The sequence below is a fragment of the Bufo bufo genome, chromosome 3 (assembly GCF_905171765.1).
Source record: "Bufo bufo chromosome 3, aBufBuf1.1, whole genome shotgun sequence".
NCBI classification, from domain to species: Eukaryota; Metazoa; Chordata; class Amphibia; order Anura; family Bufonidae; genus Bufo; species Bufo bufo.
Window position 1 is genome coordinate 109071907 of NC_053391.1, and position 20641 is coordinate 109092547.

At 41.1% G+C, this 20641-nt stretch overlaps 1 protein-coding gene across 1 annotated transcript in view; it reads left to right on the forward strand.

Moving 5' to 3' along the window:
- Nucleotides 1-19234, forward strand: part of LOC120993645 (eosinophil peroxidase-like) — a 32287-nt gene extending 13053 nt beyond the window's left edge. The window contains exons 3-12 of the mRNA XM_040422124.1: nucleotides 4107-4282; nucleotides 6648-6768; nucleotides 9876-10005; nucleotides 13855-14061; nucleotides 14615-14930; nucleotides 17168-17328; nucleotides 17424-17676; nucleotides 17840-18010; nucleotides 18196-18433; nucleotides 19036-19234. Coding sequence (XP_040278058.1) covers nucleotides 4107-4282; nucleotides 6648-6768; nucleotides 9876-10005; nucleotides 13855-14061; nucleotides 14615-14930; nucleotides 17168-17328; nucleotides 17424-17676; nucleotides 17840-18010; nucleotides 18196-18433; nucleotides 19036-19234 — 1972 coding nt within the window. The remainder of the gene's footprint in view (nucleotides 1-4106; nucleotides 4283-6647; nucleotides 6769-9875; nucleotides 10006-13854; nucleotides 14062-14614; nucleotides 14931-17167; nucleotides 17329-17423; nucleotides 17677-17839; nucleotides 18011-18195; nucleotides 18434-19035) is intronic.
- The last annotated feature ends 1407 nt before the right edge of the window (nucleotides 19235-20641 follow it).

The window sequence follows — 20641 nt, forward strand, 5'->3', positions numbered from 1 at the left end:
TTAGGTATCACTGCATCCGTAACAACCGACTCTATAAATATTTCACATGAGCCACCCCTCCCGATAAACACCATAAAAAAATAAAAACTGTAAAAAAATGCAATTTTTGATACCTGTAGGTATTTGCTCTGGTAGGCAGGGTAAGCGGACGCAATACAGAGGCAAGACCACGGTTGAAAAACAAAAGTCCAGTGTTTATTCACACAGAAAAGGCAGAAAATTAAAAACAATGCTTTACAGGGTCCTGGTGTTAATTCACACTGCAAGAGTCCCCAGAACAACATAAATCACCTTGCAGAACACAGCAGGCTTTAGGGCACCTGACTCCCAGCAGGCGGCTCTCATGCATCTCTCAGCCTTGCAGCATGGCGGATCTCTTCAGCTCCCAGAAACACAGAGCTTCCACAGCTCCACTATCACTTGGAGGATCATACCACACCCAGCTGAGCTGCTGGCTGGGTTTTTAAACCCAGCCCAAAACCTGGCCTGGATGTGGGGGAACAGCCACCCACCCTGCTCTTTGGCTGCTCCTAATAAGAACCGGCCCGGATTGGCTTTACAGCCACACTAAGTAAAACAGTGTCAGCGAGCACTAGCTGCCGCTGACACACAAAATTACCGTTTCCTATCTAACCAAGGCCAGGAACCTCGGTGACACGTACCTTCCGTCAATGACGGACCCTTGCGCCTTCCTACACACCTTACATCACAAAAAGTGCAACACAAAGTGATCAAAAAGGTGTATGTCCCACAAAATGGTACTAATAAAACCGTCACCTCATTCCGCAAAAAATGAGCACCTACGTAAGAAAATCGCTCAAAAAATAAAAAAAAACTATAGAACATGGAGACATTAAAACTTTTTTTTGTTTCAAAAATGCTATTATTGTGTTAAAGTGAAATAAATAAAAAATGTATACATATTAGGTATCGCCGCATCTGTAAAACAAGCAGCTCTATAAAAATATCACATGACTTAACCCCTCAACTGAACACCATGAAAAAAAATAAAAACAATGCCAAAAAAGCAATTTTTTCTCATCTTACATTACTAAAATTCCAACACCAAGCATTCAAAATGGCGTATTCCCCCCAAAATAGAACCAATCAAACCGTCACTTCATCCCTCAAAAAATGAAACTATACCTAAGACAATCGGTCAAAAAAAAATAATATATGACTCTCAGACAATGGAGACAGTAAAATATGATTTTTTTGCGTCAAAACTGCTATTATTTTGTTAAAGTGAAATAAATAAAAAAAGTTGACTTATTAAGGTATTGCCGCATCCATAACAACCTACTCTATAATAATATCACATGACCCCTCAATAAAAAATAAAAACAGTGCTAAAAAGCCATTTTTTTGTCCCCTAACATCACATAAAGTGCAACACCAAGCGATCATAAAGGTGTATGCCCCCCAAAATAGTACCAATGAAACAGTCACCTAATCCCGCAAGAATGAGACCCTACCTAAGACAATCAGTCAAAAAATAAAAAAGCTATGGCTCTCAGACTATGGAGATACTAAAACATCATTTTTCTGGTTTCAAAAATGCTATTATTGTGTAAAACTTAAATAAGTAAGAAAAAGTATACATATTCAGTATTGCCACGTCCGTAACGATCTGCTCTATAAAACTTTCACATGACCTAACCCCTCAGGTGAACTCTGTAAAAATAAATAAATAAAAACTGCCAAAACAACCAATTTTTTGGTCACCTTGCCACATAAAGTGTAATAATGAATGATCAAAAAATCATATGTACCCAAAAATGATACCAATAAAAACGTCAACTCTTCCTGCAAAAGAGAATCCCCTGCAAAAGACGATCGGCAGAATAATAAAAAAAATATGGACCTGCTCTATAAAATTAGCACATGATCTACCCTGTCAGATGAATGTTGTAAAAAATTAAAACGGTGCCATTTTTTTGTTACCTTGCCTCACAAAAAACTTAATATAGAGCAATTAAAAATCATATGTACCCCAAAATAGTACCAATAAAACTGACACCTTATCCCCTAGTTTCCAAAATAGGGTCACTTATTGGGAGTTTCTACTGTAAGGGTGCATCAGGGGGACTTCAAATGGGACATGGCATCTAAAAACCAATCCAGCAAAATCTGCCTTCCAAAAACCATATGGCGCTCCTTTTCTTATGTGCCCTTACATCAGTTTCCGACCACATGTGGGGTGTTTTTGTAAACCACACAATCAGGGTCATAAATATTGAGTTTTGTTTAACGGTTAACCCTCGATGTGTTAAAGAAAAAAATGGATTAAAATGGAAAATCTGCCAAAAAAGTAAAATTTAGAAATTTCATCTCCATTTTTGTGGAACACCTAAGGTTAACAAAGTGTGTAAAATGGGTTTTGAGTAACTTGAGGGGTGTAGTTTCTACAATGGGGTCATTTATGGGGGTTTCCACTATGTAAGCCCCACAAAGTGACTTCAGACCTGAAATGGTCCTTAAAAAGTGGGTTTTGGAAATTTGTAAAAACATTTTAAGAATTGCTTCTAAAATTCTAAGCCTTCTAACGTCCTAAAAAAATAAAATGACATTTACAAAAATGAGGCCAACATAAAGTAGGCATATGGGGAATATTAAGTAATAAATATTTTATGGGGTATCACTTTCTGTTTTAAAAAAAGAGAAATTGAAATTTAGAAAATTGCTAATTTTTCTACATTTTTGATAAATTTGGGATTTATTCATAAATAAAGGTGATTGTATTGACTCAAATTTATGACTATCATGAAGTACAATGTATCATGAGAAAAAATAAATAAATCGCAGAATGGCTTGGATAAATAACAGTATTCCAAAGTTATTACCACATAAAGTGACACATGTCAGATTTGCAAGAAATGGCCTGGGCAGGAGGGTGAAAACTGGCCCGGGGTAGAGGGGGTTAAAGAGCACCCGTATGTGGTACTATGTTATTACCCTAGTGTAATGTAATCTAGGCCAAGATATATAGGTCCTTAGGTAGCAAGGATACTCAACTAGTTTTAGCAAAGGGCCATTTGCGATCAGGTGAAGGTCCGAGCTGCAAACTAATTGTAAAGATGTAGAACTATTTTCTTCCCAATTATTATTTGTTAATGGGAAACACCAAAATGTAATTTAATAACAATATGCGCTCACTTTTCTCCCTTTATTCTAGAGATTGTTGAGGGTCTCAGTACTCAAACCTCCACTGATTAAAACTTTTGATATTTCTGATTTTCATTCTATGACATATCAAAGGTTTTTTGAAAAGGTAGTGATGCTTTAACATCAATTAGAACCCAGGCCAGATTCCTTAAATTAATGAAACCCATGACCACATCCATAAAATTAATTTAGACCCTTATACCACACTGAAAAAAAATAAATAAATACCACTCCGAGGGGTTCCTCACTTTTAGGTGTCACTGCACAGGTCATCGTAGAACAGCCAGAGTCAAGACCTTGTGTGTTGGATGCTGGTGATTGCTCCACTAATTATGGCATATTTCCATCATTAATGCATTGGAGAAGACATTGCCTTCCTCCACTGCATTTATGATGGCAGGTCTGTAGGGTTCAGACAGGTGGCATCACCAGTCAGATTCAGACAGTCGTTGAGGACCACAGTTTAGTAGGGTGATTTTTTTCACACAACTTTCTCAGGTTAGAATTGGCCCACCAGATGACCTGAGATTGCAAAAAGGAATTTTATGCTGGATTTTCAAATTTTTGGGTTATTTCATATTAATAATCCTATTGATGGTCTGGACATTATGTGAAATCATAAAAACATCATGACAAGGTGGGGGGTGGGGTTGAGTCTTCAATGAAATTTCTACAGTAGGCCTAAAACATTAAAGCCCAATCCATCCATCCAACTCCTGGACTCGCTAATCACTAATGTCATATCCCCACAGAGATCACAATGTTGATCAGTAGATCATCCTTGACAGGTTTATTCAGTCCAGAGTATAGGCAAGTATTTGTGATGCCCCCATGTAAAGGTCCAGGAATATTAATTTGTCCTTTCATCCCTCTTTTCAAAGTTGCCTTAGATAATTAGAATATTTTTGTTCAATATTGTTTTGATTTCGATATGTTTTCAGTTTAAAGGAACGATCCAAAAGGGAAGCTCCAAGACTTTCAGATATTATGGCATTCTTCAAACAAGCAGTAGGAGCAGCTAGAAATATCATCAGATCAGCAGATTACTTGGAAGTCACTCGTGGGCTCATAAATGAAAAGCTGAAAATCATCTACCCCAATTCTTTAAATGTTTCAGGTATTAAAAATGAACAGCGCTCTTATGTGCATTAGAATATCATTAACCGTATTGCTGTGATGAAGTGCTGTTTAGAAGGCAATAAAGGGATGTTTTTGAAAATATTGCCAAAAATTTGTGTTGTCTCAGTAACCATTCAGATCACTCTGCTCCCCGCACCACCGCTGCTGCTTCTCTCCGTGCGCAGATGAAAACATCTGTTGTCGTCGGGGAGCAGCCAATGGTAGTCGGTGACGGGGACGAACCTCCCTAGCGTCACCCACATTGCTAGGGCGGCTCGTTCCTGTCACCGTCTAATATTGGCTGTCCCCCTCCCCCCGACACCGGATGTTTTCATTCACGCACGGGGAGAAGCAGCAGCGGCGGTGCGGGGACCAGGAGCGGCGTGGGGAGCCAGGTAAGTAAATTCGGTGTGAGGGGCCAGGGCATATGGGGGCCATTCTTTCGTCTCGGATAACACCTTTAACTATATAAGACAGGCAGCATATAAACTTTTATCTATATATTAATTTATACAGGTGAAAATGTTTGTAATACAGCAAAGTGATGGAACACGCTATGATTGCTTCTTCTGATAGAATCTGTATGAATGTGTGAGGCTTGGTACGACCACAAACTCAGGTTTGCTGATGCAGTTTTGGAAGCCAAAATCAGGAGTGAATTAAATAAAGAGAGTTTGTGTCTGTTCTTTACACTTTCTCTGCTTTTATGATCAACTCCTGATTTTGGGTTCCACAAAGGCATCAGGAAACCTGCGTATGTGCCCATACCAGATGCTACTAGCGATTGTCTGGAGATAAGCATTCCCTCCTGGCAATCAGCAGATAGCTGGCAGAGGAGACCGCTGCTATTGCATGCAGCAATGTCTTCCACAACATGGGGGGGAGGGATCGCTATGCTATCGCTCATCCCCATGCAGGACAGCGGAGTGCCGGCGGCAGATTGCTATTAGACAGTGCGATCTGCTGCCGGCAAATCCAGATCTTTCAGCATGCTGAAAGATCTGGACTGCACAACGAACGTTTGCTAGTTCATCGGGCAGTATTAAGCCTCATTCACACGTCAGTGTTTCACGGACGTGTGCTGTACGTGTTCTCCACAGACAGCACACGTCTCTATTCATTTTAATGTGTGTATTCAGACATCAGTATTTTAGCACGGTCCGTGGGTCAGTGTTTTTAGCACGGATGCATGCTCTATTTTGGCCGTGTTCACGGATCCATCATGTCCATTATAGTCTATGGGTCCGTTAAAACCACGGATGCAACACGGATGCCATCCATGTTGCATCCGTGTTTCATGGATCCTTAGGAAGAGATGCTTTGAAAATTATTTTTCAACTGTTCAATGTCAGTGAAACACGGATGCAACACGGACAGCAAAAAACGGACACACGGACCCAACACGGATCCTTCATGGACAGCTTCATGGATGCATCACTGACCACGTGCTTACGGATTTGCGCCCGGACTTGAGCTTTAGGCCTTTTTCACACTACAGTATGTCAATTTCAGTGTTTTGCGGTCAGTTTTTCACGGATCCGTTGTTCCGTTTTTTTTGCTTCCGTTGTGTTTCCGTTTACGTTCCGTTGTGCCGTTCCGTTTTTCCGTATGGCATATACAGTATACAGTAATTACATAGAAAAAATTGGGCTGGGCATAACATTTTCAATAGATGGTTCAGAAAAAACGGAACGGAAACGGAAGACATACGGATGCATTTCCGTATGTGTTCCGTTTTTTTTGCAGACCCATTGACTTGAATGGAGCCACGGACCGTGATTTGCGGGCAGTAATAGGACATGTTCTATCTTTCAACGGAATGGAAAAACGGAAATACGGAAACGGAATGCATACGGAACACATTCCGTTCTTTTTGCAGAACCATTGAAATGAATGGTTCCGTATACGGACCGTATACGGAACGCAAAAAACGGACCGCAAAACGGAAAAAAAAAAACGGTAGTGTGAAAGAGGCCTCAGACTGCTAGATGATCAGTAAACAAGTGTTCATAGGAACACTCATTACCAATCATCGGGCATAAAATCGGGCAGTCTAATATACCCTTAAATCTCTGTATACCCCCCTTAGGAAATCAGAGGTGCACAGAGGTGTAGTACAGGCCCCTACCCCAAATCCATACAACATAGATCTGAAAAAGACAATTGTATGAGCCGTTACACGTGTGCAGCATTCTTCATTCACCTCCTCTGTATAGGTGACCCTTACTGGAAAGCACAGAAAATACTATGTTTCCGCACTGTTTTTGTTTTTACACATCTACAAAGTACATTTGAATGCTATACTAGTAATACAATACAATACAATATCATGCTGTTATTAATGTGCACATGTTTCTTGGTAGCTGCTCTAACAGAGGAACAAAATCAAATTATTTCTCAACTAACTGGATGCGCCTATCAGTTCTTACCAAAAGTGTGTGACCCTTCACCGTACCGCAGCATCACTGGAGAGTGTAATAATAGGTAAGGAAAATCTCAGCAGACAGAGGAGTAATGACCTGCCTTATATCAATATCAGTCAAAGTATTAAATAATTATACTATCTGAGATAAAGCTAAGAATCGAGTTTATGCAATACTCCAACCTGTAAAATAATGATTTGTGTGTGTGTATGTATATACAAGTTGCAAGAAAAAGTATGCGAACCCTTTGGAATGATATGGATTTCTGCACAAATTGGTCATAAAATATGATCTGATCTTCATCTAAGTCACAACAATAGACAATCACAGTCTGCTTAAACTAATAACACACAAAGAATTAAATGTTACCATGTTTTTATTGAACACACCATGTAAACATTCACAGTGCAGGTGGAAAAAGTATGTGAACCCTTGGTTTTAATAACTGGTTGAACCTCCTTTGGCAGTAATAACTTCAACCAAACGTTTCCTGTAGTTGCAGATCAGACGTGCACAACGGTCAGGAGTAATTCTTGACCATTCTTCTTTACAGAACTGCTTCAGTTCAGCAATATTCTTGGAATGTCTGGTGTGAATCACTTTCTTGAGGTCATGCCACAGCATCTCAGTCGGGTTGAGGTCAGGACTCTGACTGGGCCACTCCAGAAGGCGTATTTTCTTCTGTTTAAGCAATTCTGTTGTTGATTTACTTCTATGCTTTGGGTCGTTGTCCTGTTGCAACACCCATCTTCTGTTGAGCTTCAGCTGGTGGACAGATGGCCTTAAGTTCTCCTGCAAAATGTCTTGATAAACTTGGGAATTAATTTTTCCTTCGATGATAGCAATCGGTCTAGGCCCTGACGCAACAAAGCAGCCCCAAACCATGATGCCCCCACCACCATACTTCACAGTTGGGATGAGGTTTTGATGTTGGTGTGCTGTGTCTCTTTTTCTCCACACATAGTGTTGTGTGTTTCTTCCAAACTACTCAACTTTGGTTTCATCTGTCCACAGAATATTACTAGTAATAGTACTGCTGTGGAACATCCAGGTGCTCTTGTGCAAACTGTAAAAGTGCAGCAATTTTTTTTGGACAGTAGTGGCTTCTTCTGTGGTATCCTCCCATGAAATCCATTCTTGTTAAGTGTTTTTCGTATCTTAGATTCGCTAACAGGGATGTTAGCATATGCCAGAGACTTTTTTAAGTCTTTAGCTGACACACTGATTCTTCTTCACCTCATTGAGCAGTCTGCGCTGTGCTGTGCTCTTGCAGTCATCTTTACAGGACAGCCACTCCTAGGGAGAGTAGCAGCAGTGCTGAACTTTCTCCATTTATAGACAATTTGTCTTACCCTGGACTGATGAACAGCAAGGCTTTTGGAGATACTTTTATAACCTTTTCCAGCTTTATACAAGTCAATAATTCTTAATCGTAGGTCTTCTGAGAGCTCTTTTGTGTGAGGCATCATTCAAATCAGGTGATGCTTCTTGTGAAAAGCAAACCCAGAACTGATGTGTGTTTTTTATAGGGCAGGGAAGCTGTAACCAACATCTCCAATCTCATCTCATTGATTGGACTCCAGTTGGCTGACACCTCACTCCAATTAGCTCTTGGAGATGTCATTAGTCTAGGGGTTCACATACTTTTTCCACCTGCACTGTGAATGTTTACATGGTGTGTTCAATAAAAACATGGTAACATTTAATTCTTTGTGTGTTATTAGTTTAAGCAGACTGTGATTGTCTATTGTTGTGACTTAGATGAAGATCAGATCACATTTTATGACCAATTTGTGCAGAAATCCATATCATTCTAAAGGGTTCACATACTTTTTCTTGCAACTGTATATGGATATATACACATTTAAGTGTTAAGTGAAGTATTCAAAGCGGAATTTGGTCTGAAGTTTAGGAAAACGTTGATTTGAAACTAATCTGAATTTCCTTGTGCCTTGTGGTAACAAATCCGTTTTTTCCTAAAATGGCAGCTGCACGTGTTACAAAGTGAAACTAAAAAGCCTGAGAGTGCAAGATCACCCATAAGGCCATGCAGTTAGCCAATCTGCAGATAGCCATCCCCTGTGATGTCAGAGCCCTATAAAGCCCTTTACCGCACAGTCGCCGCCATTGAAATCGCTAATGCGCTAGGGACAGTGTTACTGAAAATGATTAATGGAATAATATTAATCATTTTCTGTCTAGCCATTTTATAAACAGTTTGAGAGGCCCATTATTTCTATTGAACCCATTATATACCTTTAAAGCTTATGTAGTTTGCTAGAAGCAGCAGACTTGTCACAGTGAAGTGAATGTAATGGCATTATGTAGGAGGACGTACAGTGCCCCGCCCCCTCCGCTCGCCAGCTGCAGCCCATGATTTGCAGAAACATCAGATTTGTCTATTAGAGGGGCTGTCTAGCATTTTATATCCATGGCCTATCCCTGAAATATTAGCTGTTCTGTAGTGGCTCCAGCGCTGGAACTAGTAGATATTGCTGGTTACTGCAGCGCTGCTCCAAGTCACTTCAATGGCAGTAACCAGCTCCATACACTATACAACGGATGGTGCTATATAGCCATCATTAAACACTTAAACACTTAATTTTCAATATAACAATACAGTGCTGCACCTACTGGCCTGTTTTAGTATATTTCTAGTGTTTTAGTGTTTTAGTATATTCCTCTAATAGACTTCGAAGCCTTCTTGAGGCGCGTGGCTTCCACTTCCAGACTGCTCTGATGCCGTGAACACATTTGACCACAGCATCTGAAAGGGAAAATGTATGTGATCAGCCTTATGTCTGATCGCTTACATGTAGCACAAGTCTCTGCTATTTAAAATAGCAGAAACCCGGCGGCTATGGCGCCCGCTGCACGTGCGGACGGGCGCCATGGTTAAAGACCGGTCCTGAAGGTGTTAAAAATTAGCTGCCTAGGATTAGAAAAAAAAAAACTGCTTTTAAGCAAAAACAGCACCTATCCACAGGTAGTGTATTGCACCATAGCCCTATTGACACCTATGCTGTAATCCCAGATACAATCAATGAACAGGTGTTTCTAGAGAAAAAATAGCCATGTTTTTTCTAATTGTGAACAACCTTTTTAAGAATGTATTTCTTTCTGTTCACTAATATGTAGAAATATATGTATATATTTGTTTTTTTACAGAAAACATGCTATTCTCGGTGCATCCAGCACTGCGTACAAACGCCTTCTCAAGCCAGAATACGAGGATGGTATATCACTGCCACTAGGCTGGACTCAAAGCCGTCCCATCAATGGGTTTACTCTACCATTGGTAAGAATATCTTATATACTGTATGTTCTGTGTTCATAAACTTCAGTGTCCAGTCTAACATTCAGCATAAACCCTTCCTGTCTTCCAAATAAGAGGACTGTTTTCTGTTGTCTAACTTGTTTATTGGTCAACAGGATTGTGAATTGGTAAAACTACAAGAAGGCAAATGGCTTGTATAAGTATAACATATATCAGCAGAAAGCATAGACCAGCATGCATTATAACAGTTGCATAACACTGAGTACATATCTAAAATGACTGCCTATACATAGATTTCATGGCTAGCTAACAGAAATAACTCCCTGAGTAACACTACAATTACTTGAACAGCTCTGCATAACATACTGTCCCTGAAACAAAGGTAGATGTCACTAACCAGATATACTTGCACAAAGATGGTGGAGTTTAAGAAGGAGAACTGCATGGAACAGCTCTGCTGATGTCCTGTAGTCTGTATGTAGAGTGGAGAATGGCTTCTCCTTCCCAGAATGCCTTGCAGTACCCACAATGCCTAGCACCTCCCACAAAGCAGTAATCTTTATTAACAAGAAAACAAGATGCAATACATTTTTACCACCACTAGATGATGCTGTTGCCTAACGAATAACTACAGGAATACAGAAATTGCAGCAAAATGAATTAGAAATGAAATAGACGTGAACTGAAATGAATCTCCCTCTGCTGGAGGCAGAACACTAATTGCATAGTTCATAAGGTTAAAAACAAACATCCATCTAGTGCAACCTATAATCTAACTTGTTGATCCAGTGAATGGCAAAACCCCTATGAGATGGTTTCCAGTAGCCCAGTATTGGAGGAACATTTCATTCCTGACTCCAAATATAGCAATCAGAATAAGGGCTCTTTCACACGACCGTTGATGTCCTGTTCCCGTATTGCGGACCGCAATACACAGGCACCGTTCCGTTGTTATTCCGCATCACGGATGCGGACCCATTCATTTTAACCGGTCCGCAAATCTGATCTGATAATGCTACATTATCATGCTCTTTGTGGATCACTTTGCAGGAACTTTGTATCATCTGCAAATACTGAAAATTTGCTGCAAAAACCCTCAGCAAGGACATTAATAAACATATTAAAAAGAACAGGGTTCAATATTGACCCCTGTGGCACCCCACTGGTGACTGTGACCCAGTCTGAAGTTGTTAACCCATGTACACATAGTCTCACCTACTCCCAGCATTCTTATTTTATGTACCAACCTTCCACAGCATTACCCTGGTACAGTCCAGAACGTATCTCCTCATGGAGATAAGATTACCTTGACAGAACCAATCCCTTATGAATCTGTGCTTTTCTAACAATCTTCCATGCAGGGGTAAAAGAATAGAATTAGGGCTTGGGGTATTTTCAGTAACTTGCATGGTAATTTGGGGGTTACTACTTCTACAACTACATTGTTTCTGGCTAGCCATTATACAGTTACACAGTTTGAGAGGCCCATCATTTCTATTTGAACCCATAAAATGTCTTAATATAATAATACATAATAAGGCCGAATGCACACGACCGTGGAACACGGACGTGAGCGGTCTGTGGTATCCCGGCCTGGCATCCTGCTCCCTTGTATAGATCATACGAGTGTATTACTGTACTGCTGCGGCGGCACGAAGTGCACAGCGTCATAGCAACCAGTGACACTGTGCGCTCCTGCTCTCAGTCGGATGCCAAGCCGGGATACCACGTACCGCTCATGTCCGTGTTCCACGGTCGTGTGCATTCAGCCTAAAGCTTATGTAGTTTGCTGGAAACAGCTGATTTTTCACAGTGAAGTGAATGTAATGGCATTATGTAGGAGGGCGTGCTGTGCCCCCCCCCCCCCCCCCTCCGCTCGCCAGCTGCAGCCCATTATTTGCAGGAACATCAGATTTGTCTATTAAAGAGGCTGTCTAGCATTTTTACATTCATGGACTATCCCTGAGATATCAGCTGTTCTGTAGTGGCTACAGCATTATAACTAGTAGATGTTGCTGGTTACTGCAGCGCTGCTCCAAGTCACTTCAATGGCAGTAACCAGCTCCATACACTATACAGCGGATGGAGCTGTGTAGTTCTCATGCCAATTTCCAGTGATGGAGCTACTCCTGAACAGCTGTTGGTCCCCCACATATCTGATAATGATGACCTATCCTGATGACACTGGGCAACATATGGGTTGATGTTATTGAGGTAAGAATTCTTCCATGACATTAGAGATGAGCGAAGTTTAGAAAACTTAATTTCACAAAGAAATTCGCTTCATGATTACCGTATTTTTTGCTTTATAAGACGCACTCCCCCCCCCCAAAAGTAGGGGGAAAATGGCCATGCGTCTTATAAAGTGGATACTTCGCTGGCCGCTATGCTGCACAGCGTGGCCAGCGAAGTATCAGTGTGGAGTGAGGAGGCGGGGACACTCATGGCGGGGCCGGTGCAGTGACTCTACTCTAATACACCGGGCCCCGCAACTGTTAAATACATTCAATCCGATCTATATCTAAATGTATACCGCACTGTTCGGTACTTACTGTAGTACCGTAAGTATAGCATTAAGACGGAGCAGACCGGCAGCTCCCTCGGTCATGCGCCGCCTGCCCCGCCTGTCGCAGCTCCCTCGGTCATGCACCGGCTGAGTGTCTCCGCCTCCTCCCTCCACACTGATGCATCTGATGGGGGATTTGTAGATGACACTTATGGGGATCTGTGGATGACATAAGTGTCATCCACAGAGCCTTATAAGTGTCATCCACAGATCCCCCATCAGTGTAATCCACAGATCCCCCATCAGTGTCATCCAAAGATCCCCCCATAACAGTGCATCATCCACCGATCCCCCATAACAGTGCGTCATCCACCGATCCCCCATAACAGTGCGTCATCCACCGATCCCCCATAACAGTGCGTCATCCACAGATTCCCCATAACAGTGCATCATCCACAGATCCCCCTATAACAGTGCATCATCCACAGATCCCCCCATAACAGTGCGTCATCCACTGATCCCCCATAACAGTGCGTCATCCACAGATCCCCCTATAACAGTGCGTCATCTACAGATCCCCCATAACAGTGCATCATCCACAGATCCCCCATAACAGTGCGTCATCCACAGATCCCCCATAACAGTGCGTCATCCACAGATCCCCCATAACAGTGCGTCATCCACAGATCCCTCATAACAGTGCGGCATCCACAGACCACCATTAGTTCAAAACCTACCAAAAGCACACCTTTGGGTTCAAAATATTTTTTTCTTATTTTCCTCCTCAAAAACCTAGGTGTGTCTTATCATCAGGTGCGTCTTATAAAGCGAAAAATACGGTAAATGCTTTGTCACTAAGCTCGTTTCCTTGTGAGTAGCAGGAGCAATGACGGGGAACGACAATTATGACGCCCCAATCATTGAATACCGCAGATGCCGGGTTCATCACTGATCGCGGCATCTGAGATCAAAAATTAGGGCTTTCAGGGCTTAATCAGTGAAAAAAAAAATCATACTAGCCTTATCCATTTAAATGTGAAGAGGCCGCCGTGGCCATCTTGATTGAAGATCTTGCACGAAATCTCACTTGGCATATGATTACATTATAATGCTAGCCTGCATGGTGACGTCATACGTCATCGCGCACGAGATTTCGAGCGGGATCTTCAATCAAATGGATGAGATGAGCATGATTTATTTTTATTTTTTTACCACCATTTCAGGGAAAATTGATTCGATACCATGAAGCACAAGGAAATTCGGCTTCGCAGCAAATTGAATTTTCCCTGAAATTCCTATCAAAGTTCACTTCACTTCATCACTATTTGGCATGCTTATAACATAATGCCTTTTTTTTGCAACAGGCACGTGAAGTATCAAATGAAATTGTTAAATTATCTACGGAATCATTGAAACTGGATGACGGCCGATCTCTTATGTTCATGCAATGGGGTCAGTGGTTGGATCATGACCTTGACCTCTCTGTTGCTACACCAACAACTTCATCGTTTTTGCAAAATGTGAATTGTGCTAAGAGCTGCGTCAACACATACCCTTGTTTCCCTTTAATGGTAAGACTGTTTTTTCATTGACATATTCACATATGAATGCTCTGGTTATTTTACTGAGGAAATTGTAAGATTAAAATATAAGCATATTTCAGAATTTGACATGTATCTGTCTTTTTGTGCTGGACATTTTTCAAAAAGTGACAAGTTTTTGATGTTTGACACGGACCCCATACACTCTCATCAGAGCCATGTGCACGGAGCCGGTACAGATGTGCATGGAGGCCATACTGCTCCTAGTACGGAGCCACATGGAGTCTGTGTACTGCCATATAGACAGCAATGCATCTACAGGTAATAGCTCCATAATGTGTCATCAGATTTGTATGGAATCTGACAGAATGAATCCTCTGTTAGCCTCCATACGTTTCAGCGGGTATAGTAAAGGCAACATGCAGTTTGAATAGGAATCCTATACATGAAGCCTTAGCTTCTAAGATGTAATTTGTCAGCATGTTTATTCAATATAATAAAATCAATAATCCAAAAAATCCATCAATTTATTATAAAAGTATTTCTACATTGACTATTTTTCATCTGTTTCTTATATTTCCAGATTCCACCAACCGACCCTCGATATGTCAATGGCAGTGAATGTATATCTATGATTCGTACTGCATCAGTGTGCAGTCTGACAAGTCCCGTGCGTGAGCAGATCAATGGCCTGACTTCATTCATTGATGGAAGCCAGGTGTATGGAAGTGACCAGAATATCGCCACCTTGCTTCGAAACAAGACAAACCAACTGGGTCTTTTGGCTGTTAATCAGAACTTCACCGACAATGGATTTCCTTACCTGCCTTTTAGTGGGAATGGACCTGACCTATGTTCTAGGACCAACCCAACATTGGGAGTACCGTGTTTTGTGGCAGGTGAGTTTCTAAAAGGTTTTTTTGTAGTGCTTGTGGCATTTCTAAGTGTACCCAGGCTCGGACTGGCCCACAGGGCTACAGGTAAATCCCCGGTGGGCCACTGAGCAAGGCGGGCCCCTAGTCTCCCATCCCCTGCACAAGTGGCACATAACACAGTAGACTTACTGCACTACATTCATATTTTTAATGTACAGCACCTCAACCAGCCTAAGTTCATATAAAAAACTTGATAGATTATTAAAGAAACTCCCCAGTTTATTATTATAGACATGATCAGAGCTGAGATTCCTTCTAGGTACAGAGGAAAGTTGCCAGTGTCTATTTCTCCCCAGGACCTACCTTATCAAAGTTGCTGCAGGGACCCCATATTCAATCATCTGGTGGCATCTTGCTGCTGTGTGAGCAGGTAATATTTAAATGTATCCGTACGGAGGGCCCCAAAATAATTATACTAGTAGGCCCTAGGCACCCCAGTCCGACACTGAGTGTACCTATATAAAAAATGGAAGTCGTTGCTTAGGCAGGTGTAGATGTTGTAGGAAGGCGCAAGGGGCCGTCATTGACGGAAGAAATGTGTCATCGAGGTTCCTGGCCTTGGTGAGGTAAGAGCCGGTAATTTCAAGGGTCAGCCGTAGCTAGTGATGATTGACACTGTTTGCTGTTAGTATGGCTGTAAAGCCGATCCGAGCCGGCTCTTACTGGGAGTAGCCAAAGTGCTGGGTGGGTGGCTTCTCCCCACGTTCCAGGCCGGGTCTTTACTGGCCTATATCAAACCCGGCCAGCAGTCTCAGCTGGGTGTGGATTACTCCTCTCTGACAGTGGAGCGCTGTCAGTCTCTGTGTGTTTGGGAACTGAGAACGTGTGCAGTGCTAAAGGGCTGAGAGACGCCTGCTGGGAAACAGGCCCTAAAGCCTGCTGTGGACTGCGGGTGGAAAAACTGCTGACCAGGTAAAGGCTTTTATTCTGTGAACTTTCTACGGTGTGAACAAACACCAAGACTGCAAACCGTTACTTTTTGTTTTTCCTTATGTGTGAATAATACACTGAACTGTTTAAGTTAAAGACTTTGTGGTTGCCTCTGTACTGCGTCTGCTAGCCTGTCTACCAGAGCAAATCCCCACAATGTATATTTTATGTAGTGCAGGCCGAACTGTAATGTGTTTAACAAGAGTTTTTGGGTTGTGTAAAAATACCCTTTATGCCTTTTAAATATGCACACTATAAGCCACTCAGAGGCCCCCTCTTCAGTGCCCCCTCTCCTCTCACAGTATGCAGTCTCACATCACAAAGAGAGAGAGATGCTGCAGCACCTTTCTCCTCTCCATTCCTCCCTGTCTCCATGTTATTCTGTTTATGGGTGTTAGATTGTTGTTTTGAGGGTTTGCCCCTGTTGGAACATTGTGGTCCCATCGCTGCAGTTCTAGAACTAGTGACTGTAAGTGATGAGCGGCAGGGGCAATATTCGAATTCGCAATATTTCACAAATATTTTGTAGAATATTCGTCATATATTCGTGAATTCGCGATTATATTCTTGATTGTGAAAGTCAGCAATGTAATATTCGCGTAATGCGCGTGAAATACAGGTGTGGGTGACTTATGCTACATTTTTTAAGCTGGTATAAGTTTCCTGAGACTGGAGATAATGGTTGACACGGCAGAACATTAGAATAGCATTATATGCAGATAGAGTGCTCCAATATATTTGCGCTTGCGAATTTTCGACAATTAATGATGCGCATATTTTTTCGCAATACGTGCAACTTGTATAGTAAGAGGCAGGCAACTTTTCTATTGGTTGCTAGGGATGTTGCTAAGCTGTGACAAAGTCTTCTCATTGGCCCACAAGCCAGAAGAAGGGAGGGATGATCACCTGATGTGTACTGTGTAAAAAACAAAACAAAAAACCCCCGAATATTCGTCATTACGAATATATAGCACTATATTCTAAATATTTGCGAATTCTCGAAGTGCCGATATTCGCAATAAAAATTAGCTTTTCGAATATTCGCGCTCAACACTAGTGACTGTGCTCGGCTCTGTCCTTGAACATTAAAGTGAATAGAGATGAGCTCAGGATAAGCTGCAGTACCACAGCCACACCATGTGTACAGATGTGCCTCTGTGTCTGAAGCAATAGTCCTAAGAGTCAGACTCCCACTATCCTGAGAACAGGTCATAAATGTCCTCCCCATATATCTTCTTCATCTTTGCGATGGTTTCGATTATTATTTTCAGGGGATAGCCGTTCTAACGAGCAACCCATGCTGACGACATTCCACACACTTTTCTTGAGAGAGCACAACCGCATTGCTACACAGTTGCGTAAGTTAAACCCACGCTGGTCAGGAGAGACGCTATACCAAGAAACCCGCAAGATAATAGGAGCAATGCTGCAGGTGCAGTATCATTTTTGAGTATTATACCATCAAATACAGTAGATTATGTTGCCAGAGAATTTTCCTTTTACTAAAGCATTTTTTTTTTTCAACAGAAAATAACATACAAAGATTGGCTGCCTCTACTATTGGGCAATGAGATGTCAAAAGTTCTACCTCCTTATACATCCTATGACGAGGATGAGGACCCAAGAGTATCAAATGTCTTCACTATTGCCTTCAGAATGGGTCACACGATGGTACAGCCATTCATTTACAGATTGGCAAATAATTTCTCTCCATACAGCCCCGAGCCAGTTGTCCCACTTCATGAAACATTTTTCGCTTCGTGGATAATAGTGAGAAATGGTAACTTCTACTTCTCTATCAATTATTTTTCTACCATAACCTATTTCTGTCATTTTGCATACTATGTAGAATTTATAGTATTAGTATAGTGCAGCATAGTACAGTATATGTAATCCTTTTAGTCTTACTCTACTTTTCTGACAACCCTATATTACGCCCGCAGGTGGAATTGATCCTTTACTCAGGGGTACGATGGTCAATAAAGCGAAACTGAACCGCCAGGATCAGATAATGGTTGATGAATTGAGGGAACGTCTTTTTCCAGTGGTTAATCGCATTGGCCGTGATCTAGCATCTTTTAACATACAACGGGGTAGAGACCATGGCTTACCAGGTAGGTGGGAACACATTAGCCCCTCACCCCATATGTCCACACATAGAGAAAAAAATGCAGTCTTTTTGATTAAATTGATATTTTTTAATTACTATTTAAAAACGGTCAATAAATAAACTGGACACACAATCCCATAATATTTCTCTGATGGTAGTGAAGTAAGTCCACATTTCTTTACCTCCTAGGATACAATGCTTGGAGAAGATACTGTGGTCTTTCTGCACCACGCAATGTCGATGAATTAGCCGCTGTGCTGAATAATCAGGAAGTTGCCGAAAAGCTCATTGATTTGTATGGAACTCCGGAAAATATTGACATCTGGGTTGGTGGAGTCTCTGAGCCCTTAGTTCCCAATGGAAGAACTGGGCAGTTGCTATCTTGTTTGATTGGAAACCAGTTTCGTAGGGCTAGAAATGGAGATAGGTATGTGCCAATTATCAATGCAACATTAAAATATATATTATGTTTCAGTTTTTTTTTTTTTAAAACACAAGAATAAATGATCAGGTTCCAAAATAAATATTCATATAGTAAATGTTGTGCATATAGCAGGCAAGTGTCGAACTGTGAAGCAGTTAGGGTACATTCACAAGCAGCAGATTTGTTGCAGTCTTCCCCATTCATCTGAATCGCAGAACGTCATGTGCTTGACACACAAATAACTCCATTCAGATGAATGGAACTGATTTTCATTGGCAGAAATCTCTGCAACAAATCTGCCATGTATAAATCTACTCAATATTTTTCTTTTACTTAGTAGTTAAGATCAGATAGGTTTATGTGGGTCTGACTCTCTGCACCCCCACTGGTCAGCTGTATAAAGTGTCTGCAGTGATTGTGTCGCAACCTTTTAATTGTTTACATGGGTCTGCCACCCTTCCTGTGGTAGGATAATGCGACTTCTTCCCCTTGACATGAATGACTGTATCCACCGTGTGCCTGTAAACTAAGCCATGCAAACAATAATGGAGACTTCAGCTCTTGGTCAAATATCTCAGCCACTGAATCTTTCTATACCTTTCTAGTTTTTTTTATGAAAATCTTTCGGTATTCAGCCTGAAACAAAGAAAATCAATAGAAGAAGTGACACTGGCACATATCATATGTGCTAATACCAAAATTAAACAAGTTCCTAGAAATGTCTTTTTGGCCAATGAGTTCCCAGCAGATTTCATTGACTGTTCCAAATTCGCAGCAATGGACCTGAGTCCTTGGAAAGCTTAGATCACTGATGGTAAGTACAGGCTAATACAACAATAAAACTAAAAAAATAATAATAAAATTTATTATATGAGCAGGAGACGGCCATTTATTTAGGATGACTCTTAATTGATTCTATTAATGATCCAACGTATAGATTATAGATACAGATACTGTGCTGATTCAATAGGTGTGGGTCCAAATCATGTCAGAATAGTACATAGTACATGTTAAGAATGATATAATGTTATAGATCATACCTCATGGCATGCTTAAAACTGTGAATATCTGGGTGTCCAGGGTAGTGCATTCAAGAGAATAGGGGCAGCACAATATTAGAAACTGGATTCAATGGTTTTCATGATGTCTTATGTCATTGGAAAGAACATATAGCATGGTTATGGAGAGGAGGGAAGAGATGTTTGAAGGTGCAGCATTGTGGAGAACATTAAGGTTGTGAGTTAGAACTTTGCATTCAATTCTAAAGAAAGTGATCAACCAATGTAGTAGTTGGCACAGGGTTGGATGTTCTCTTATAGTGTTTGGCCAGAAAGATAAACTCGGTTGCTCCATTCAGGATAGATTACAGAGGGGGAAGTTTGGTGAGGGGAAAACCTATCAGCAATGATTTGCAGTTCTTGGAGAGCTGGTATATTTCACTGTATATGTATCCTAATTAGTGATGAGCAAACTTACGGCAATTTGTGTCCAATTTGGACCCGAATCGATTCAACCAGAATTGAAAGTGCTTCAGTTGTGATGAAAAGCTATGTCTTTTCAAAGTTAGATTGAAATTTGATTCTACAGAATTGATTTACTCATCTTTAATCACAATCAGTTTCTATAACTGTATTTTATATTTATCTGTATTTGTCTTCATTACAGATACAATAATCCCATGGAAACCTCCAAGATGCAAAAATGAAGTCCTTTGAATTCCTGCGCTGATCTTCTGTACAAATCTAGATTATTTTACTGTTGTTGATTCTGCAGCTGTAATGATGTCCCCTCTACAACATTTCACTTTGATTTTTACATTTTCATTCTTAAAATTTAAGATTAAATGTCCATCAGGGCTGGTATACTTACTTATTAAAACACAAAGCTTGTTACACCTTTGATAAATGCTACCAGTGTTAGCGCTCATTCCCACGACCAAGGGATGTTTTGCGGTCCACAAATTGCGGATCCGCAAAACACCGATAACAGCCACATGCCTTCTGCATTTTGCGGAACAGAATGGCCGTTCCCTTAATAGGAAAGTTCTATCCTTGTCCGTAATGCGGACAATAATAGGACATGTTCTATTTTTTGCAGAACGGCCATGCAGACATACCGAAGCAGAATGCACATGGAGTCATTTCCATTTTTTTAGCGGCCCCATTGAAGTGAATGGCTCCGCATATAAAAAATATGTTTGTGTGCATGAGC